At 40.1% G+C, this 24,454-nt stretch overlaps 1 protein-coding gene across 1 annotated transcript in view; it reads left to right on the forward strand.

Annotated features, from left to right (window-relative positions):
* The window catches only part of WWP1 (WW domain containing E3 ubiquitin protein ligase 1), a 530,531-nt gene extending 512,805 nt beyond the window's left edge, over positions 1-17,726 (forward strand). Inside the window, exon 24 of the mRNA XM_053715174.1 lies at positions 16,835-17,726. Within this exon, the coding sequence (XP_053571149.1) occupies positions 16,835-16,934 (100 nt within the window). The 3' untranslated portion in view covers positions 16,935-17,726. The remainder of the gene's footprint in view (positions 1-16,834) is intronic.
* Positions 17,727-24,454: the final 6,728 nt, after the last annotated feature.

Genomic DNA, 24,454 nt, shown 5'->3' on the forward strand with positions numbered 1-24,454 from the left:
TTAATTTCTATCTAGTCCGCAATAAAGGCGCAAGCTATGGAGGACTCTGATATGTTAGAGGATACTCCCTCTTTAATTAAGCTAAATAACTGTGTCTATTGTGAAGAGGTTGCGGTTGATCCGCCTACTCAACTTTGTTCCACATGCTTTGATAAAATTACAATATCTAAAAAAAATAAGATATTTAGTACAACTGAGCCGTCCACCTCTGAGGGTTCTTCGTCCCATGAGGTGCGTTCCCTACACTCATCTCCAATTGCACATGCAGCTCCCCAGGGCACTACTAATCCTCCTGCGGGAAGGGGCCCTTTAGCCGCCAGATTTCGCTGATCAGTTACAAATGGTGGTTTCTGCGGCCTTCAATGCCTTACCACGCCCTGCTAAGCGCAAGCGAAAGGTGAAACATAGCTATCCGTCCCAGGGGTCATCTACTCCGCTGGATGTCTCTGACAGATTATCCGCTGATGAAGACGACTCAGACTCTTCGGAGTACGTTTTTTCTAGGTCGGAATCGGCGACTTCTAGACCTCCGTCTGGTTCGTCATTTTCCCCTTCTACTTCTTTTAAAAACTATTCCCCGTTCCGGACTCGCAACTTGAGCTCTGGGGTACCATTCCTAAGGTGGATGGTCGAACTCCACGCTCGCTAAGTGAACGACTATCCCGCTCGAAGATAGCTCTTCGTTCAAGGAGCCCATAGATAAAAAAAAATTGGAGTCCATGTTGAGAAAGATGTTCCAACTCACGGGGTTCGTTTTTCAACCAGCAGTCGATGCAGTGGCTGGAGCTTCTACCTATTGGTGTGACGCTCTGTCTGCTATGGTTGAGGTGGAGACTCCCCTTGAGGACATACAGGAATAAATTAAGGCCTTAAGGGTAGCTCATTCATTGATCTGTGATGCAAATATGCAGATTATTCGCCTGAATGCCAAGACATCAGGTTTTTGTGTTCTAGCCCGTAGGGCTCTGTGGTTAAAGTCATGGTCCGCTGACATGACTTCCAAGTCTAGATTACTTTCCCTCCCGTTTAAAGGGAAGGTTCTTTTTGGTCCAGGCCTGGACTCTATCATATCCACGGTCACGGGTGGCAAGGGTGCTTTCCTACCACAGGATAAGAAGAATAAGCCTAAGGGATCTACCTTTTGTTCGGACAAGTCTCAACGCCAGCAGCCTGCCATGAAAACAGAGCAGTCCAAGGGATCTTGGAAACCAGCTCACTCTTGCAACAAAACCAAGCAGAACAAGAAGCCAGCCGAGACAAAATCGGCATGAAGGGGCGGCCCCCGATCCATCACTCGATCGCATAGGGGGCAGACTCTCTCTTTTTGCAGAGGCCTGGATAAGAGACGTTCAGGACTCTTGGGTTCTGGAGGTCATAGCCCAGGGTTACAGGATAGGATTCAAGACTCATCCGCTCAGAGGCAGATTCCTCCTGTCAAACCTTTCAGCAAGTCCAGGGAAGAGAGACGCCTTCCTGAGACCATCCTGGGAGATTGTGACCACGGACGCAAGTCTATCAGGATGGGGAGCTGTTTGGGGTGCCAGAAAGGCACAGGGCAGGTGGACTCGAGAGGAGTTGAGTCTACCGATAAATATTCTGGAACTCAGAGTGATATTCAACGCTCTGAGGGCTTGGCGCCCCCCCCCCTGGGGTCGCCCCAATTCATCAGGTTTCAGTCGGACAACATTACCTCGGTGGCTTACATAAACCATCAGGGGGGGGACGAGAAGCTCCCTAGCCATGAGGGAAGTATCTTTGATTCTGGAATGAGCAGAGAACCACAATTCGCTCTCAGCGATCCACGTTCCGGGTGTGGACAACTGGGAAGTCTCTCATCCAGGGGAATGGTCTCTCCATCCCAAGGTGTTTGCGGAGATCTGCAACAGATGGGGGATGCTGGAGATAGACCACATGGTGTCCAGACTCAACTTCAAGCTACCCAGATACAGGTCGCGGTCCAGGGATCCCCAGGCAGAACTGATATATGCCTTAGCGGTGCCCTGGGATTTCAACCTACTTTACATTTTTCCACCGCTGCCACTTCTACTTCGTGTAGTGGCCCACATCAAGCAGGAGCAAGCTTCGGCTATTCTGGTTGCTCCGTCGTGGCCGCGGAGGACTTAGTTTGTGGATCTGGTGGGGATGTCATTGTCTCCTCCATGGAGGTTACCCTGTCGCAGAGATCTGCTGGTTCAGGGTCCCTTTCTACACCAAAATCTCAATTCTCTGAGTCTGACTGTGTGGAGATTGGATGCCTGGTCTTAGCCAAGAGAGGATTTTCGGAGAGAGTGATTGATACTCTCAGGCCAGGAAGCCGGTCACTCGGCGCATCTATCATAAGGTGTGGAGGACCTACTTGTCCTGGTGTGAGGAATGTGATATCCCTGGCACAAGGTTAGGGTATCCAGGATTCTGGCCTTTCTCCAGGATAGACTGAATAAGGGTCCTTGCTGCAAGTCCCTTAAAGGGTCAGATTTCGGCTTTATCTGTACTGTTACACAAGAAGCTAGCAGACTTTCCTGATATTCAGTCCTTAGTTAAGGCTCTGTCTAGGATCAGACCTGTCTTTTAGAAACTCTGCTCCTCCGTGTAGCTTAAACTTGGTTCTTAAAATTTTGTGGAGGGTTCCGTTTGAGCCTATGCATGCGCTTGACATTAAACTTCTTTCCTTAAAAGTCCTATTTCTACTGGCTATTGCATCGGCTCACAGAGTCTCTGAGTTAGCGGCCTTGCAGTGTTATTTACTTTGATTACAGTGTTTTCCAAGCTTGCTTGTTACATTACTAGCCTGTTTAACATGTCTGACACCAAGGAAAATCCTTGTTCAATATGTTTGGAAGCCATTGTGGAACTCCCTCTTAGAATGTGTCCCAATTGTACTGATATGTCTATAAATTATAAAGAACATATATTAGCACTTAAAAATAGGGCAATAGATGATTCTCAGTCAGGAGTAAATGAGGGTTCGCCATCTTGCTCTCCCCAAGTGTCACAAACAGTAACGCCCGCACAAGTGACGCCAAGTACCTCTAGTGCGTTACATTCATTTACTTTACAAGACATGGCCACAGTTATGAATACAACCCTCACTGAGGTTTTATCCAAACTGCCTGGTTTACAAGGAAAGCGGGACAGCTCTGGGTTAAGGAAAAATGCTGAGCCGTCTCACGCTTTAGTAGCCATATCTGATATGCCCTCACAATGCTCTGAAGGGGCGAGGGATTTGTTATCTTAGGGAGAAATTTCTGATTCAGGAAAGACGCTTCCTCAGATAGATTCTGATATGACGGCCTTTAAATTTAAGCTTGAACACCTCCGCTTATTGCTTAGGGAGGTATTAGCAACTCTAGATGATTGTAACCCTATAGTGGTCCCAGAGAAATTGTGTAAAATGGATAGATACTTAGAGGTTCCTGTTTACACTGATGTTTTTCCCATCCCTAAGAGGATTGTGAATATTATTGCTAAGGAATGGGATAGACCAGGTATTCCGTTCACTCCCCCTCCTGTTTTTAAGAAAATGTTTCCCATATCTGACACCATAAGGGACTCATGGCAGACAGTTCCTAAGGTGGAGGGAGCTATTTCTACTCTCTCTAAGCGTACAACTATACCTATTGAGGACAGTTGTTCTTTCAAAGATCCTATGGATAAAAAAATTAGAGGGCCTCCTGAAGAAAATTTTTGTTCATCAAGGTTTTTCTCTCTAACCTATTGCATGCATTGTTCCTGTAACAACAGCAGCTGCTTTCTGGTTTGAGGCTCTAGAAGAGGCTCTTCAAATGGAGACTCCATTAGAGAAAATTATCGACAGAATTAAGGCACTTAAGTTGGCTAATTCTTTTATTACAGATGCTGCTTTTCAACTGGCTAAATTAGCAAAGAATTCAGGTTTTGCCATTTTAGCACGCAGGGCGTTATGACTTAAGTCCTGGTCTGCTGATGTGTCATCTAAGTCTAAACTTTTGAACATTCCTTTCAAGGGTAAGACCCTATTTGGGCCTGAACTGAAAGAGATTATTTCAGACATCACTGGAGTGAAAGGTCATGCCCTCCCTCAGGATAGATCAAATAAGATGAGGGCCAAACAAAATAATTTTCGTTCCTTTCGGAACTTTAAGAGTGGTCCCGCTTCAGCTTCCTCTGCTACAAAGCAAGAGGGGAATTTTGCCCAATTCAAGTCAGTCTGGAGACCTAACCAGGCTTGGAACAAGGGTAAACCGGCCAAGAACCCTGCAGCTGCCTCTAAGACAGCATGAAGGGGTAGCCCTAGATCCGGGTCCGGATCTAGTAGGGGGCAGACTCTCTCTCTTCGCTCAGGCTTGGGCGAGAGATGTTCAGGATCCCTGGGCTTTAGAAATTGTGTCCCAGGGATATCTTCTGGAATTCAAGGGCTCCCTTCCAAGGGGGAGATTTCACATTTCTCGATTGTCTGTAAACCAGACAAAGAGAGAGGCGTTCTTACGCTGTGTAGAAGACCTACATACCATGGGGATGATCCGCCCAGTCCCAAAAGAGGAACAGGGGCTAGGGTTTTATTCAAACCTGTTTGTGGTTCCCAAGAAAGAGGGAACTTTCAGACCAATCTTGGATCTCAACATTCTAAATAAGTTCCTCAAAGTTCCATCATTCAAGATGGAGACTATTCGGACTATTCTACCTCTGATCCAGGAGGGTCAATATATGACTACCGTGGACTTAAAGGATGCGTATCTACACATCCCTATTCACAGTGATCATCATCAATTCCTCAGATTCGCCTTTCTAAACAGGCATTACCAGTTTGTGGCCCTTCCCTTCGGGTTGGCCACGGCTCCCAGAATTTTCACAAAAGTGCTAGGGTCCCTTCTGGCGGTTCTACGACCACGGGGCATAACAGTGGTGCCTTATCTAGACGACATCTTAATTCAGGCGTCGACTTTCCAGCTAGCCAAGTCTCACACGGACATCGTGTTGGCTTTTCTGAGATCTCACGGGTGGAAGGTGAACATAAAGAGTTCTCTCTTCCCTCTTACAAGAGTTTCCTTCCTAGGGACTCTGATAGACTCGGTAGAAATGAAAATATTTCTGACGGAGGTCAGAAAGTTAAAACTCTTAACCACTTGCCGAGCTCTTCATTCCATTCCTCGGCCATCAGTGGCTCAGTGTATGGAGGTATTCGGACTCATGGTAGCGGCAATGGACATAGTTCCTTTTGCCCGCCTACACCTCAGACCACTGCAGCTATGCATGCTCAAACAGTGGAATGGGGATTATCTCCTCAACTGCATCTGGATCAGGAGACCAGAGATTCTCTTCTCTGGTGGTTGTCTCAGGACCACCTGTCTCAGGGAATGTGTTTTCGCAGGGCAGAGTGGCTCATTGTAACAACAGATGCCAGCCTGCAAGGCTGGGGTGCAGTCTGGAATTCCCTGAAAGCACAGGGCTTATGGTCTCGGGAGGAAGCTCTCCTTCCGATAAACATTCTAGAACTGAGAGCGATATTCAATGCACTTCAGGCGTGGCCTCAGCTTGCTGCGGCCAAATTCATCAGGTTTCAGTCGGACAACATCACGACTGTAGCTTATATCAATCATCAAGGAGGAACAAGGAGTTCTCTAGCGATGATGGAGGTAACCAAAATAATCCGGTGGGCAGAGGATCACTCTTGCCATCTCTCAGCGATCCACATCCCAGGAGTAGAGAACTGGGAGGCGGATTTTCTAAGTCGTCAGACTTTTCATCCGGGGGAGTGGGAACTCCATCCGGAGGTATTTGCCCAGCTGATTCAGCTATGGGGCACACCAGAATTGGATCTGATGGCGTCTCGTCAGAATGCCAAACTTCCTCGCTACGGGTCCAGGTCCCGAGATCCCAAGGCGGTACTGATAGATGCTCTAGCAGTGCCTTGGTCCTTCAATCTGGCCTATGTATTTCCACAGTTTCCTCTCCTTCCACGTCTGGTTGCCAGAATCAAGCAGGAGAGAGCTTCGGTAATTCTGATGGCCACGCAGGACTTGGTATGCAGACCTAGTGGACATGTCCTCGGTTCCACCGTGGACTCTGCCAATGAGGCGGGACCTTCTAATCCAAGGTCTGTTTCATGCATCCAAATCTAATTTCTCTGCGTCTGACTGCTTGGAGATTTGAACGCCTGATTCTATCAAAGCGTAGTTTCTCTGAGTCGGTCATTGATACCCTGATTCAGGCTACAAAGCATGTCACCAGGAAGATCTATCATAAGATTTGACGCAAATATCTTTATTGGTGTGAATCCAAAGGTTACTAGTGGAGTAAGATTAGGATTCCTAGAATATTGTCTTTTCTCCATGAGGGTTTGGAGAAGGGATTATCAGCTAGTTCCCTAAAAGGACAAATATCTGCTTTGTCTATTCTACTTCACAAACGTCTGGCAGATGTTCCAGACGTTCAAGCATTTAGTCAGGCTTTGGTCAGAATCAAGCCTGTATTTAAACCTGTTGCTCCGCCATGGAGCCTAAACTTAGTTCTTAAAGTTCTTCAAGGAGTTCTGTTTGAACCTATGCATTCCATAGATATTAAGCTTCTATCTTTGAAAGTTTTGTTTTTAGTAGCTATCTCTTTGGCTCAAAGAGTTTCGGAGCTATCTGCTTTACAGTGTGATTCACCTTACCTTGTTTTCCATGCAGATAAGGTGGTTTTACGTACCAAACCTGGGTTTCTTCCTACTCACACTCACAGTCCCCAAGCTATGAAAGAGGTATCTCGAATACTTGCTTGGGCGGAATCCAGCTCCTGTCTAATTTCTGCGGTTCATATCCCAGGTATAGACGATTGGGAGAAGGATTATCTCAGCCGTCAGACTTTACATCCGGGGGAGTGGTCCCTCCATCCAGATGTGTTTTCTCAGGTTGTTCAGATGTGGGGTCTTCCAGAAATAGATCTGATGGCTTCTCATCTAAACAAGAAACTTTCTAGGTACCTGTCCTGGTCCAGGGATAGTCAGGCGGAAACAGTGGATGCGTTGACACTTCCTTGGTGTTATCAACCTGCTTATATTTTCCCGCCTCTTGTTCTTCTACCAAGAGTGATCTCTAAAATCATCATGGAGCAATAGTTTGTGTTGCTGGTGGCTCCAGCATGGCCTCACAGGTTTTGATATGCGGATCTTGTTCGGATGTCCAGTTGCCAACCTTGGCCACTTCCATTAAGGCCAGACCTTCTGTCTCAAGGTCCGTTTTTCCATCAAGATCTCAAATCATTAAATTTGAAGGTATGGAAATTGAACGCCTAGTGCTTAGTCATAGAGGTTTCTCTGACTCTGGTTAATACTATGTTACAGGCTTGTAAATCTGTTTCTAGAAAGATTTATTATCGAGTTTGGAAGACTTGTATATCATGGCGTTCTTCTCATAAATTCTCTTGGCATTCTTTTAGAATTCCTAGAATTATACAGTTTCTTCAGGATGGTTTGGATAAGGGTTTGTCTGCAAGTTCCTTGAAGGGACAAATCTCTGCTCTTTCTGTTTTATTTCACAGAAAGATTGCTAAGCTTCCTGATATTCACTGTTTTGTACAGGCTTTGGTTCGTATCAAGCCTGTCATTAAATCAATCTCTCCTCCTTGGAGTCTTAATTTGGTTTTGAAGGCCTTACAGGCTCCTCCTTTTGAGCCTATGCATCCTTTGGACATTAAACTACTTTCCTGGAAAGTGTTGTTCCTTTTGGCCATCTCTTCTGCTAGAACAGTTTCTGAATTATCTGCTCTTTCTTGTGAATCTCCTTTTCTGATTTTTCATCAGGATAAGGCGGTTTTGCGGACTTCATTTAAATTCTTACCTAAGGTTGTGAACTCTAACAACATTAATAGAGAAATTGTTGTCCCTTCCTTGTGTCCTAATCCTAAGAATTCTTTGGAGAGATCCTTACATTCTTTGGATGTGGTAAGAGCTTTGAAATATTATGTTGAAGCTACTAAAGATTTCAGGAAGACTTCTAGTCTATTTGTTTTCTTGTCTGGTTCTAGGAAAGGCCAGAAGGCTTCTGCTGTTTCCTTGGCTTTGTGGTTAAAGCTTTTGATTTATCAAGCTTATTTGGAGTCGGGCCAAGCCCCGCCTCAGAGAATTACAGCTCATTCTACTAGATCAGTCTCTACTTCGTGGGCTTTTAAAAATTAAGCTTCTGTTGATCAGATTTGAAAAGCAGCAACTTGGTCTTCTTTGCATACATTTACTAAATTCTACCGTTTTGATGTATTTGCTTCTTCGGAAGCAGTTTTTGGTAGAAAAGTTCTTCAGGCAGGTGTTTCAGTTTGATTCTTCTGCTTATGTTTTAAGTTTCTCTTTTCATTTATGAGAATAAACTTATATTTTGGGTTGTGGATTAATTTTTTTCAGTGAAAAATGGCTGTTTTTATTTTTATCCCTCCCTCTCTAGTGACTCTTGCGTGGAGTTCCACATCTTGGGTATTGCTATTCCATACGTCACTAGCTCATGGAATTATGTTTTTTCTAAATCTTGCACTTGCTGATTGTCATAATCCAGTTTGTACTGTTTTCCAAACTAACCTAACAGACAAATCCAGTTATCTCAGAAAATTACTGATTTAGTTATGCACCATTACAAATACATAGATAAAATAGATTAAATATCCAGTTTAGCTGTACTTTATTGGAAGGAGAAAAATAATCATTACTTTGATAACAATTCAAATAGTATACCAAGAGAATGAAGCAAATTTAATAATAGAAGTAAATCTGAAAGTTGTTTAAAATTTTATGTTCTATCTGAATCATAAAAAATAGTTTGTATCCCTTTTTTAGGTCTTTTTTTTTTTTACTTTTTAAGTTTACTTAAAGGGACGCTGAACCCAAATTTTTTCTTTTGTGATTCAGATAGAGCATGCAATTTTAAGCAACTTTCTAATTTACTCCTATTATCAATTTTTCTTAGTTCTCTTGCTATCTTTAGTTGAAAAAGAAGGCATCTAAGCTTTTTTTCTTGGTTCCGTCTCTGGACAGCACTTTTTTATTGGTGGATGAATTTATCCACTAATCGGCAAGGACAACCCAGGTTGTTCACCAAAAATGGGCCTGCATATAAACTTACATTCTTGCATTTCAAATAAAGATACCAAGAGAATAAAGAAAATTTGATAATAGGAGTAAATTAGAAAGTTGCTTAAAATGTCATGCTCTATCTGAATCTTGAAAGAAAAAATTTGGGTTCAGTGTCCCTTTAATATAACATTGTTGCTGTGAAGAAGGGTCTTTTCTCTACAGGCACAAATTCACAGTTTTGAGAACTACAAAACCAATATGTGAAAATGTATTCAAGATAAAAAAAATGCTCAATATAATCTTAAAGAAACCTGTAAGAGAGCATGACAACATGAATGGATTAATAAAATTAATTTACCAAAAAAAAGTAGTGTAGTGGAAAAATGACATGCAGTAAACCTAGGTGGGCTGAGTGTGCACGTGCCTTTAGCAGTTTATAGCAGCAGCGCTTGCATATACTGTTGCCAGATTAGACTTTATACCAAGAGCACTTTAATAAAATTAATATTATGCTGTTTCCAATCCATTTGTTTAATTTTGACTTTAATGTCCCTTAGCATTTAGTTGGGGGAAAAAAGTGAGGCAAAAAAAGTTTTAATTAGCATATTCAGTTTTCAGAGTCTGTATATCTTACACAGCACTCACCTAATTGGTTAATTGAATGATGCATTAAGGATTCAAATGGGAACATATTCCAACAATGTGTTTTTAATAGTTGCGTTCAGACCCAGCAGATGGAGATTGAACTGAATTAAAAGGAAGAACGTCCATGAAAACCTGTCAAGCTTCCAACCTCTGTCTGCAAAACATTAGTGCGTTTAGGCTGATGTCTGGGAGGGAACACTGCCTGTAACTTCTTTTTTATGCAGGGAGATCAGCTAGGTGCAGGAACCAGAGGCAATAATATAACCATATCCTAATCTGTTTCACACCAATTCATTTCTTATGAATTAAAGGGACATGGAAGTAGGAATTAAACTTTCATGATTCATATAGAACATGCCACTTTTTAAATCACTTCTATAATCACACTTTGTTCTTTTGGTATCCTTTATTGAAATGCATGATTTTGTTTTTTATTGCACCAATTTTAAACTTAAAGGGATACTAAACTCAATTTTGTACTTTCATGATTCAGATATATCATGCAATTTTAAGCAACTTTCTAATCCTAATCCTTTTTATCAATTTTTCTCCGTTCTCTTGCTATTTTTTTTTTTGTTTGTTTTAAAAAGCAAGAATGTAAGGTTAGGGGCTGGCCCATTTTTTGTTCAGCACCTGGGTTGCGCTTGCTGATTGGTGGCTAAATGTAGCCCTCAATAAGCAAGCGCTATTCAGGGTGCTGAACCAAAAATGGGTTGGCTCCTTAGCTTAGATTCCTGCTTTAGGAGTAAATTAGAACGTTGTTCAAAATTGCATGCACTATCTGAATCATGAAAGAAAAAAATGTGGGTTTAGTATACCTTTAAGACCTTGCATCAGTACTAAATCAAAAGGGACATTCTAGTCCAAAATAAACTTTTATGATTCACATAGGGCATGTAATTTTAAGCAATTTTCCAATTTACGTTTATCACCAATTTTGCTTTGTATTCTTAGTTGAAAGCTAAACCTAGGAGGTTCATATGCTAATTTCTAAGCCCTTGAAGGCAACCTCTTCTCTCAGGGCATTTTGACAGTTTTTCACCACTAGAGGGTGTTAGTTCATTTGTGTCATATAGATAACACTGTGATCACACACATGGAGTTTCCTAGGAGCCAGCACTGATTGGCTAAAATGGATTTCTTTCATGTAATTAGCAAGAGTCCATGAGCTAGTGACGTATGGGATATACATTCCTACCAGGAGGGGCAAAGTTTCCCAAACCTCAAAATGCCTATAAATACACCCCTCACCACACCCACAATTCAGTTTTACAAACTTTGCCTCCTATGGAGGTGGTGAAGTAAGTTTGTGCTAGATTCTACGTTGATATGCGCTCCGCAGCAAGTTGGAGCCCGGTTTTCCTCTCAGCGTGCAGTGAATGTCAGAGGGATATGAGGAGAGTATTGCCTATTTGAATGCAGTGATCTCCTTCTACGGGGTCTATTTCATAGGTTCTCTGTTATCGGTCGTAGAGATTCATCTCTTACCTCCCTTTTCAGATCGACGATATACTCTTATTTATATACCATTACCTCTGCTGATTTTCGTTTCAGTACTGGTTTGGCTTTCGACAAACATGTAGATGAGTGTCCTGGGGTAAGTAAATCTTATTTTCTGTGACACTCTAAGCTATGGTTGGGCACTTTATTTATAAAGTTCTAAATATATGTATTCAAACATTTATTTGCCTTGACTCAGAATGTTCAACATTCCTTATTTTCAGACAGTCAGTTTCATATTTGGGATAATGCGTTTGAATCATTCATTTTTTCTTACCTTAAAAATTTGACTTTTTTTCCCTGTGGGCTGTTAGGCTCGCGGGGGCTGAAAATGCTTCATTTTATTGCGTCATTCTTGGCGCGGACTTTTTTGGCGCAAAAAATCTTTTCTGTTTCCGGCGTCATACATGTCGCCGGAAGTTGCGTCATTTTTTTGACGTCCTTTTGTGCCAAAAATGTCGGCGTTCCGGATGTGGCGTCATTTTTGGCGCCAAAAAGCATTTAGGCGCCAAAAAATATGGGCGTCGCTTTTGTCTCCACATTATTTCAGTCTCATTTTTTCTTTGCTTCTGGTTACTAGAAGCTTGTTTATTGGCATTTTTTCCCATTCCTGAAACTGTCATTTAAGGAATTTGATCAATTTTGCTTTATATGTTGTTTTTTCTCTTACATATTGCAAGATGTCTCACGTTGCATCTGAGTCAGAAGATACTTCAGGAAAATCGCTGTCTAGTGCTGGAACTACCAAAGCTAAGTGTATCTGCTGTAAACTTTTGGTAGCTATTCCTCCGGCTGTTGTTTGTATTAATTGTCATGACAAACTTGTTAAAGCAGATAATATTTCCTTTAGTAATGTACCATTGCCTGTTGCAGTTCCCTCAACATCTAAGGTGCAGAATGTTCCTGATAACATAAGAGATTTTGTTTCTGAATCCATCAAGAAGGCTATGTCTGTTATTTCTCCTTCTAGTAAACATAAAAAATCTTTTAAAACTTCTCTCTCTACAGATTAATTTTTAAATGAACATCATCATTCTGATTCTGATGACTCTTCTGGTTCAGAGGATTCTGTCTCAGAGATTGATGCTGATAAATCTTCATATTTATTTAAAATGGAATTTATTCGTTCTTTACTTAAAGAAGTACTAATTGCTTTAGAAATAGAGGATTCTGGTCCTCTTGATACTAATTCTAAACGTTTAGATAAGGTGTTTAAATCTCCTGTGGTTATTCCAGAAGTTTTTCCTGTTCCTAATGCTATTTCTGAAGTAATTTCCAGAGAATGGGATAAATTGGGTAATTCATTTACTCCTTCTAAACGTTTTAAGCAATTATATCCTGTGCCGTCTGACAGATTAGAATTTTGGGACAAAATCCCTAAAGTTGATGGGGCTATTTCTACCCTTGCTAAACGTACTACTATTCCTACGTCAGATGGTACTTCGTTTAAAGATCCTTTAGATAGGAAAATTGAATCCTTTCTAAGAAAAGCTTATCTGTGTTCAGGTAATCTTCTTAGACCTGCTATATCTTTGGCTGATGTTGCTGCAGCTTCAACTTTTTGGTTGGAGACTTTAGCACAACAAGTAACAGATCATGATTCTCATAATATTATTATTCTTCTTCAGCATGCTAATAATTTTATCTGTGATGCCATTTTTGATATCATCAGAGTTGATGTCAGGTTTATGTCTCTAGCTATTTTAGCTAGAAGAGCTTTATGGCTTAAAACTTGGAATGCTGATATGGCTTCTAAATCAACTCTACTTTCCATTTCTTTCCAGGGTAACAAATTATTTGGTTCTCAGTTGGATTCCATTATCTCAACTGTTACTGGTGGGAAAGGAACTTTTTTACCACAGGATAAAAAATCTAAGGGTAAAAACAGGGCTAATAATCGTTTTCGTTCCTTTCGTTTCAGCAAAGAACAAAAGCCTGATCCTTCATCCTCAGGAGCAGTTTCAGTTTGGAAACCATCTCCAGTCTGGAATAAATCCAAGCCTTCTAGAAAGGCAAAGCCTGCTTCTAAGTCCACATGAAGGTGCGGCCCTCATTCCAGCTCAGCTGGTAGGGGGCAGGTTACGTTTTTTCAAAGAAATTTGGATCAATTCTGTTCACAATCTTTGGATTCAGAACATTGTTTCAGAAGGGTACAGAATTGGTTTCAAGATGAGACCTCCTGCAAAGAGATTTTTTCTTTCCCGTGTCCCAGTAAATCCAGTGAAAACTCAAGCATTTCTGAATTGTGTTTCAGATCTAGAGTTGGCTGGAGTAATTATGCCAGTTCCAGTTCTGGAACAGGGGATGGGGTTTTATTCAAATCTCTTCATTGTACCAAAGAAGGAGAATTCCTTCAGACCAGTTCTGGATCTAAAAATATTGAATCGTTATGTAAGGATACCAACGTTCAAAATGGTAACTGTAAGGACTATCTTGCCTTTTGTTCAGCAAGGGCATTATATGTCCACAATAGATTTACAGGATGCTTATCTGCATATTCCGATTCATCCAGATCATTATCAGTTCCTGAGATTCTCTTTTCTGGACAAGCATTACCAGTTTGTGGCTCTGCCGTTTGGCCTAGCTACAGCTCCAAGAATTTTTTACAAAGGTTCTCGGTGCCCTTCTGTCTGTAATCAGAGAACAGGGTATTGTGGTATTTCCTTATTTGGACGATATCTTGGTACTTGCTCAGTCTTTACATTTAGCAGAATCTCATACGAATCGACTTGTCATGGTTGGAGGATCAATTTACCAAAAAGTTCATTGATTCCTCAGACAAGGGTAACTTTTCTGGGTTTCCAGATAGATTCAGTGTCCATGACTCTGTCTTTAACAGACAAGAGACGTCTAAAATTGATTTCAGCTTGTCGAAACCTTCAGTCACAATCCTTCCCTTCGGTAGCCTTATGCATGGAAATTCTAGGTCTTATGACTGCTGCATCGGACGCGATCCCCTTTGCTCGTTTTCACATGCGACCTCTTCAGCTCTGTATGCTGAATCAATGGTGCAGGGATTACACAAAGATATCTCAATTAATATCTTTAAAACCGATTGTACGACACTCTCTAACGTGGTGGACAGATCACCATCGTTTAATTCAGGGGGCTTCTTTTGTGCTTCCGACCTGGACTGTAATTTCAACAGATGCAAGTCTCACAGGTTGGGGAGCTGTGTGGGGATCTCTGACGGCACAAGGAGTTTGGGAATCTCAGGAGGTGAGATTACCGATCAATATTTTGGAACTCCGTGCAATTTTCAGAGCTCTTCAGTCTTGGCCTCTTCTGAAGAGAGAATCGTTCATTTGTTTTCAGACAGACAATGTCACAACTGTGGCATACATCAATCATCAAGGAGGGACTCACAGTCCTCTAGCTATGAAAGAAGTATCTCGAATTCTGGTTTGGGCGGAATCCAGCTCCTGTCTAATCTCTGCGGTTCATATCCCAGGTATAGACAATTGGGAAGCGGATTATCTCAGTCGCCAAACGTTGCATCCGGGCGAATGGTCTCTTCACCCAGAGGTATTTCTTCAGATTGTTCAAATATGGGAGCTTCCAGAAATAGATCTGATGGCGTCTCATCTAAACAAGAAACTTCCCAGGTATCTGTCCAGATCCCGGCATCCTCAGGCGGAAGCAGTGGATGCATTATCACTTCCTTGGAAGTATCATCCTGCTTATATCTTTCCGCCTCTAGTTCTTCTTCCAAGAGTAATCTCCAAGATTCTGAAGGAATGCTCGTTTGTTCTGCTGGTAGCTCCGGCATGGCCTCACAGGTTTTGGTATGCGGATCTTGTCCGGATGGCCTCTTGCCATCCGTGGACTCTTCCGCTACGACCAGACCTTCTGTCGCAAGGTCCTTTTTTCCATCAGGATCTCAAATCCTTAAATTTAAAGGTATGGAGATTGAACGCTTGATTCTTAGTCAAAGAGGTTTCTCTGACTCTGTGATTAATACTATGTTACAGGCTCGTAAATCTGTATCCAGAGAGATATATTATAGAGTCTGGAAGACTTATATTTCTTGGTGTCTTTCTCATCATTTTTCTTGGCATTCTTTTAGAATTCCAAGAATTTTACAGTTTCTTCAGGATGGTTTAGATAAAGGTTTGTCCGCAAGTTCCTTGAAAGGACAAATCTCTGCTCTTTCTGTTCTTTTTCACAGAAAGATTGCTACTCTTCCTGATATTCATTGTTTTGTACAAGCTTTGGTTCGTATAAAACCTGTCATTAAGTCAATTTCTCCTCCTTGGAGTTTGAATTTGGTTCTGGGGGCTCTTCAAGCTCCTCCGTTTGAACCTATGCATTCATTGGACATTAAATTACTTTCTTGGAAAGTTTTGTTCCTTTTGGCAATCTCTTCTGCCAGAAGAGTTTCTGAATTATCTGCTCTTTCTTGTGAGTCTCCTTTTCTGATTTTTCATCAGGATAAGGCAGTGTTGCGAACTTCTTTTGAATTTTTACCTAAAGTTGTGAATTCCAACAACATTAGTAGAGAAATTGTGGTTCCTTCATTATGTCCTAATCCTAAGAATTCGAAGGAGAAATCGTTACATTCTTTGGATGTTGTTAGAGCTTTGAAATATTATGTTGAAGCTACTAAGTCTTTCCGAAAGACTTCTAGTTTATTTGTTATCTTTTCCGGTTCTAGAAAAGGCCAGAAAGCTTCTGCCATTTCTTTGGCATCTTGGTTGAAATCTTTAATTCATCTTGCCTATGTTGAGTCGGGTAAAACTCCGCCTCAAAGGATTACAGCTCATTCTACTAGGTCAGTTTCTACTTCCTGGGCGTTTAGGAATGAAGCTTCGATTGATCAGATTTGCAAAGCAGCAACTTGGTCCTCTTTGCATACTTTTACTAAATTCTACCATTTTGATGTATTTTCTTCTTCTGAAGCAGTTTTTGGTAGAAAAGTACTTCAGGCAGCGGTTTCAGTTTGAATCTTCTGCTTATGTTTTTCATTAAACTTTATTTTGGGTGTGGATTATTTTCAGCAGGAATTGGCTGTCTTTATTTTATACCTCCCTCTCTAGTTACTCTTGCGTGGAAAGATCCACATCTTGGGTAATCATTATCCCATACGTCACTAGCTCATGGACTCTTGCTAATTACATGAAAGAAAACATAATTTATGTAAGAACTTACCTGATAAATTCATTTCTTTCATATTAGCAAGAGTCCATGAGGCCCACCCTTTTTTTGTGGTGGTTATGATTTTTTTGTATAAAGCACAATTATTCCAATTCCTTATTTTTATGCTTTCGCACTTTTTTCTTATCACCCCACTTCTTGGCTATACGTTAAACTGATTTGTGGGTGTGGTGAGGGGTGTATTTATAGGCATTTTGAGGTTTGGGAAACTTTGCCCCTCCTGGTAGGAATGTATATCCCATACGTCACTAGCTCATGGACTCTTGCTAATATGAAAGAAATGAATTTATCAGGTAAGTTCTTACATAAATTATGTTGCCTGTCAAAAGTGTCAAAAGAACTGAAATAAGGGAGCAGTTTGCAGAGGCTTAGATACAAGGTAATCACAGAGGTAAAAAGTGTATTAATATAACTTTGTTGGTTATGCAAAACTAGGGAATGGGTAATAAAGGGATTATCTTTAAGTATAAATGTAACTTGCTCGTTCAGTCATATCTAACTTTATTTATTTTATTTTAGTTTTAATCGCCTGGATTTACCACCATATAAAAGCTTTGAACAGTTGAAAGAAAAGCTCCTTTTTGCAATTGAAGAAACAGAAGGTTTTGGCCAAGAATAAAACAGCTGCTGTGGATAAGAGAACGTGTTATGGACGTGTGTTTTATGCCCAGCCAAGAATAATTGCACACTCTTATTGTATATATGCTCTTTAGTCTGTACAGTGATCTAATGCGTAGATATTTCTGTTCTTCCACCTAGATATGCAAAACAATTTAGTCTTTTCTATTTTTTATTTATTTCCCCATTTCAAATGACTGAATAGAAAAAGAAACTTTAATTTTAAATGCTGACTGAAAACTTTATTTTAAAATTTATATATGTATGTACTGCAAACTCTAGTTTTATAGAGTTTTAAATATAAGAAACATCAGCCATTTGAGAAGGCCTGGAATTGCTTTATCAGAAAAATACAAACTGCAAAAAAAAATACATGTTCTCTTATATAGAACATCTTAAACACAAATGTTTATTGCATGGCTGCCACCATAAAGGTGTTGAAGGCTAATGCCAAAAACTTTGATTATACAATAAAATAATTGCTGCTGGCTTTTTACAATGGCAGAATATGCACAATTCTGTCTTTCATTTATTCTTTTGAATGGTGCAAATGTAGCGAAGGCCTCGGGGGTTACCGCAAATTGCAATGGTAGTTGCGTATGATTCTTAATAATTGTAGAAACCGAGAATCTTGCGGCAATCTGCTTTGGAATATAGAGAGTATTCATGAAGGATCAATGTGGTGCCGCTGACAAGCTTTTATTTACAGGACAAATGAAAGACTAACGTTAATACCTGGACTATGTTGCAATCATTGCAAAACAAGAATATGAATAAACCTTTTTTTAATCTGTTTTCTGTGTAGTATGTTGAGGGTGCGTACATGGTGGTTTCAGGCACATTTATGAACTAAAATGTAATATAATATCTACTAACTCATGTAATGTCTTAAATTAGTACTGTATCATGTAAAAACACATTTTTGGCATTACTTAAAGGGACACTGAACCCACATTTTTTTTTCTTTCGTCATTCAGATAGAGCATGAAATTTTAAGCAACTTTCTCATTTACTCCTATTATCAAATTTTCTTTATTCTCTTGGTATCTTTATTTGAAATGCAAGAATGTAAAGTTTAGATGCCGGACCGTTTTTGGTGAACAATCTGGGTTGTCCTTGCTGATTGGTGGATACATTCACCCACCACTTAAAAAATGCTGTCCAGAGTTCTGAACTAAAAATAAAAGCTTAGGTTCCTTTTTTTTCAAATAAAGATAGCAAGAGAACGAAGAAAAATTGATAATAGGAGTAAATAAGAAAGTTGTTTAGAATTGCATGTTCTGTCTAAATCATGAAAGAAAAAAATGTGGGTTCAGTGCCCCTTTAAATAAGACCCAGATGAGGTAAAATGGTTTATTCGCTAGTTGTGTGAATAACTGCTCATAGCACACATTGTTTTACATTAAAGGAAGTATTACTTTTCTTTTTAATCCGTACTGAGTTGGTATCTATTTAGGCCTACATTACAAAATGTCAGCATTATTGTGCGTTAACAGTGCTCAGACACAGTTCATACTGCTCCTATTATTGTACTCATATTACGTCCAATGCAATTTTTTTTATTGTGCATATGAACATCTGCATGTCAGCACGGAGCATTCATTCAGTCACATAAGACTTCTATGTGTGTTGTAAAACTCATGTTGGATAATGCTTGAGTCGATGTAGCTCAAAAAATACAATCAGGTAGTGAAGTTCACTTTGTTCTGTGCTATGCTGTTTCATTGAAACACTTCACACATGCACAAATATATACACACATTCACCTTTGACCCCTTCTCAGTCCTGCCCACTGTACCATATACCATATCCATTTAACCCCCTAGTGACCAGACCATTTCTTTCATGTAATTGGCAAGAGTCCATGAGCTAGTGACATATGGGATATACAATCCTACCAGGAGGGGCAAAGTTTCCCAAACCTCAAAATGCCTATAAATACACCCCTCACCACACCCACAATTCAGTTTTACAAACTTTGCCTCCTATGGAGGTGTTGAAGTAAGTTTGTGCTAAGATTTCTACGTTGATATGCGCTTCTCAGCATTGTTGAAGCCCGATTCCTCTCAGAGTACAGCGAATGTCAGAGGGACGTGAAGGGAGTATCACTTATTGAATACGATGATTTCCCTAATGGGGGTCTATTTCATAGGTTCTTTGTTATCGGTCGTAGAGATTCATCTCCTACCTCCCTTTTCAGATCAACGCTATACTCTCAATTTACCATTACCTCTACTAATAACTGTTTTAGTACTGGTTTGGCTATCTGCTATATGTGGATGGGTGTCTTTTGGTAAGTATGTTTTTTATTTCTTAAGACACCTCAGCTATGGTTTGGCACTTTATGCATTTATATAAAGTTCTAAATATATGTATTGTACTTATATTTGCCATGAGTCAGGTTCATGTATTTCCTTCTGCAGACTGTCAGTTTCATATTTGGGGAATATAAACATCTTTTAAATATGAAATTTATTTCTTACCTGGGGTTTAGTCTTTTTTTCAATTGACTACTTCTTACAAATTGCGGGTGGTATTAGGCCCGCAGGTGCGACAAATGTTAAACTTTATTGCGTCATTCTTGGTGCGAAAAATTTTTTGGCGCAGAAAAGTACGTCTATGACGCAAGTTCGTCACTTCCGGCGTCATACTTGACGCCGAGACCTTTCACACTGTTGCGTCATTAGTGACGCAAGTGTGTCATTTCCGGTTATTTTTTTGGCGCCAAAAAAGTTTAGTTACGTTGTGCGTCATACTTGGCGGCAAACTTTTATTATTTCAATACCCCATTGATGTTTGCCTCTTGCTTTTTTCTATTAGAGGGCTATGCTATTTGCATTTTTCCCCATTCCTGAAACTGTCATATAAGGAAATAGTTAATTTTGCTCTATATGTTGTTTTTTATCTTACATTTTGCAAGATGTCTCAACATGATCCTGCCTCAGAAGCTTCTACTGGAACATTGCTGCGTGACATCGGTTCAACCAAAGCTAAGTGCATTTGTTGTAAAATTGTAGAAATTATCTCGCCAAATGTCATTTGTAATAGTTATCATGATAAACTTTTACATGCAGATAGTGTATCCATTAGTAATAGTACATTGCCAGTTGCAGTTCCTTCAACTTCTAATGTGCATGATATACCTGTAAATTTTAAAGAATTTGTTTCTGATTCTATTCTGAAGGCTTTGTCTGCATTTCCACCTTCAAATAAATGTAAAAGGTCTTTTAAAACTTCTCATTTAGTTGATGAAATTTCAAATGACCAACAACATAATCGTTTATCCTCTTCTGATGAGGATCTATCTGATTCAGAAGATCCTTCCTCAGACATTGACACTAACAAATCTACTTATTTATTTAAAATTGAGTATATGCGTTCTTTATTAAAAGAAGTGTTAATTACTTTGGATATTGAGGTAGCCAGTCCTCTTGACGTTCAGTCTAATAAACGTTTAAATGCTGTTTTTAAACCTCCTGTGGTTTCTCCAGGGGTTTTTCCTATTGCTGAGGCTATTTCTGATATGATTTCTAAAGGAATGGAATAAGCCAGGTACTTCTTTTATTCCTTCTTCAAGGTTTAAAAAATTGTATCCTTTACCAGCAAAATCTATAGAGTTTTGGGAAAAGATCCCCAGAGTTGATGGGGTTATTTCTACTCTTGCTAAACGTACCACTATTCCTATGGAAGATAGTACTTCCTTTAAGGATCCTTTAGATAGGAAGCTTGAATCTTATCTAAGGAAGGCCTATTTATATTCAGGTCATCTTCTTAGACCGGCAATTTCTTTGGCTGATGTTGCGGCTGCATCAACTTTATGGTTGGAGAATTTAGCGCAACAGGAATTGGATTCCGACTTATCTAGCATTATTCGCTTACTGCAATATGCTAATCATTTTATTTATGATGCTATTTTTTGATATTATCAAAATTGATGTTAGATCCATGTCTTTAGCTATTTTAGCTAGAAGAGCTTTGTGGCTTAAATCCTGGAATGCTGATATGACATCTATTTCTAAGATTACTATCTCTTTCTTTCCAAGGTAATAATTTATTTGGGTCCCAGTTGGATTCTATTATTTCATCTGTTACTGGGGGAAAGGGAGTTTTTCTGCCTCAGGATAGAAAAACCTAAGGGTAAATCTAAAGCTTCTAACTGTTTTCGTTCCTTTCCTCAGAATAAGGAACAAAAATTCAATCCTTCCCCCAAGGAATCTGCCTCCAATTGGAAGCCTTCCTCAAATTGGAATAAATACAAACCTTTTAGGAAACCAAAGTCAGCCCCTAAGTCCGCATGAAGGTGCGGCCCTCATTCCAGTTCAGCTGGTAGGGGGCAGATTAAGGTTTTTCAAGGATATTTGGATAAAATCTGTTCAAAATCAATGGATTCAGAGCATTGTCTCTCAAGGGTATTGAATAGGATTCAGAGTAAGACCTCCTGTGAGAAGATTTTTTTTCTCTCACATATCCCAGTAAATCCAGTAAAAGCTCAGGCTTTCCTGAAGTGTGTTTCAGACCTGGAGTCTTCAGGGGTAATCATTCCAGTTCCTCTTCTGGAACAAGGTTTGGGGTTTTATTCAAATCTATTCTTTGTCCCAAAGAAGGAAAATTTATTCAGACCAGTTCTGGATCTGAAAATTTTGAATCGTTATGTAAGAGTACCAACTTTCAAGATGGTGACTATAAGGACTATTCTGCCTTTTGTTCAGCAAGGACATTATATGTCCACAATAGACTTGCAGGATGCATACCTTCATATTCCGATTCATCCAGAACATTATCAGTTTCTGAGATTCTTTTTTTCTAGACCAGCATTACCAATTTGTTGCTCTTCCATTTGGCATAGCAACAGCTCCAAGAATCTTTTTAAAGGTTCTGGGTGCCCTACTCTCAGTAAACAGAGAACAGGGTATTGCAGTGTTTCCTTATTGGACGATATCTTGGTACTAGCTCAGTCTTTACGTTCTGCAGAATCTCACACAAATCAACTAGTGTTGTTTCTTCGGAAACATGGTTAGAGGATCAATTTACCAAAGAGTTTCTTGATTCCTCAGACAAGGGTCACCTTTTTAGGCTTCTTGATAGATTCAGTGTCCATGACTCTGTTTCTAACAGACAAGAGACGTTTAAAATTGGTTGCAGCCTGCCGGCACCTTCAGTCTCAGTCATTCCCTTCAGTGGCTATGTGCATGGAAGTTTTAGGTTTCATGACTGCAGCATCGGATGCGATCCCCTTTGCTCGTTTTCACATGACACCTCTTCAGCTTTGTATGCTGAATCAATGATGCAGGGATTATACAAAGATATCACAATTAATATCCTTAAATCGCAATGTACAACACTCTCTGACATGGTGGATAGATCACCATCGTTTAGTTCAAGGGGCTTCTTTTGTTCGGCCAACCTGGACTGTGATCACAACAGATGTGAGTCTCTCAGGTTGGGGAGCTGTTTGGGGATCTCTGACAGCACAAGGGGTTTGGAAATCTCAAGAGGCGAGATTACCATTAAATATTTTAAAACTCCGTGCAATTCTCAGAGCTCTTCAGTTTTGGCCTCTGTTAAAGAGAGAACCGTTCATTTGTTTTCAGACAGACAATATCACAACAGTGGCATATGTCAATCATCAGGGTGGGACTCACAGTCCCCAAGCTATAAAAGAAGTATCTCAAATACTTGTTTGGGCGGAATCCAGCTCCTGTCTAATCTCTGCGGTGCATATCCCAGGTGTAGACAATTGGGAAGCGGATTATATCAGCCGTTAGACTTTACATCCAGGGGAGTGGTCCCTCCATCCAGATGTGTTTTCTCAGTTTGTTCAGATGTGGGGTCTTGCAGAGATAGATCTCATGGCCTCTCATCTAAACAAGAAACTTCCCAGATACCTGTCCAGGTCCAGGGATGTTCAGGCGGAAGCAGTGGATGCGCTGACACTTCTTTGACGTTATCATCCTGCTTACATCTTCCCGCCTCTAGTTCTCCTTCCAAGAGTGATTTCCAAAATCATCATGGAACAATAATTTGTGTTGCTGGTGGCGCCAGCATGGCCACACAGGTTTTGGTATGCGTATCTGGTTCGGATGTCCAGTTGCCCGCCTTGGCCACTTTCGTTACGGCCAGACCTACTATCTCAATGTCCGTTTTTCCATCAGGATCTCAAATCATTAAATTTGAAAGTATGAAAATTGAACGCTTAGTTCTAAGTCATAGAGGTTTCTCTGACTCAGTGATTAATACTATGTTAAAAGCTCTTAAATCTGTCTCTAGAAAGATTTATTATAGAGTTTGGAAGACTTACATTTCATGGTATTCTTCTCATAAATTTTCTTGGCATTCTTTTAGAATTCCTAGAATTTTACAGTTTCTTCAGGATGGTTTGGATAAGGTTTTGTCTGCAAGTACCTTGAAAGGACAAATATCTGCTCTTTCTGTTTTATTTCACAGAAAGATTGCTATACTTCCTGATATACACTGTTTTGTACAGGCTTTAGTTCGTATTCAGCCTGTCATTAAATCAATTTCTCCTCATTGGAGTCTTAATTTGGTTCTGAAGGCTTTTCAGGCTCCTCTATTTGAGCCTATGCATTCTTTGGGCATTAAACTACTTTCTTGGAAAGTGTTGTTCCTTTTGGCCATCTCTTCTGCTAGAAGAGTTTCTGAGCTATCTGCTCTTTCTTGTGAATCTCCTTTTCTGATTTTTCATCAGGATAAGGCGGTTTTGCGGACTAATTTTGAATTTTTTCCTAAGGTTGTGAATTCTAACAACATTAGTAGAGAAATTGTTGTCCCTTCCTTGTCTCCTAATCCTAAGAATCCTTTGGAAAGATCCTTACATTCTTTGGATGTGGTGAGAGCTTTGAAATATGTTGAAGCTACTAAAGATTTCAGGAAGACTTCTAGTCTATTTGTTATATTTTCCTAGGAAAGGTCAGAAGGCCTCTGCTATTTCCTTGGCCTCTTGGTTAAAGCTTTTGATTCTTCAAGCTTATTTGGAGTCGGGTCAAGCCCCGCCTCATAGAATTACAGCTCATTCTACTAGATCAGTCTCCACTTCGTGGGCTTTTAAGAATGAAGCTTCAGTTGATCAGATTTGCAAAGCAGCAACTTGGTCCTCTTTGCATACATTTACTAAATTCTACCGTTTTGATGTATTTGCTTCTTCGGAAGCAGTTTTTGGTAGAAAAGTTCTTCAGGCAGCTGTTTCAGTTTGATTCTTCTGCTTTTGATTTAAGTTTTTTTCTTTCAAATGGAAATAAACTTATTTTTTTGGGTTGTGGACTAATTTTTTCAGCGGTATATGGCTGTTTTTATTTTATTCCCTCCCTCTCTAGTGACTCTTGAGTGGAAGACTCCACATCTTGGGTATTTATATCCCATACGTCACTAGCTCATGGACTCTTGCCAATTACATGAAAGAAAACATAATTTATGTAAGAACTTACATGATAAATTCATTTCTTTCATATTGGCAAGAGTCCATGAGGCCCACCCTTTTTATGGTGGTTATGTTTTTTGTATAAA

The sequence above is a fragment of the Bombina bombina genome, chromosome 5 (genome assembly GCF_027579735.1).
Source record: "Bombina bombina isolate aBomBom1 chromosome 5, aBomBom1.pri, whole genome shotgun sequence".
Lineage (NCBI taxonomy): Eukaryota > Metazoa > Chordata > Amphibia > Anura > Bombinatoridae > Bombina > Bombina bombina.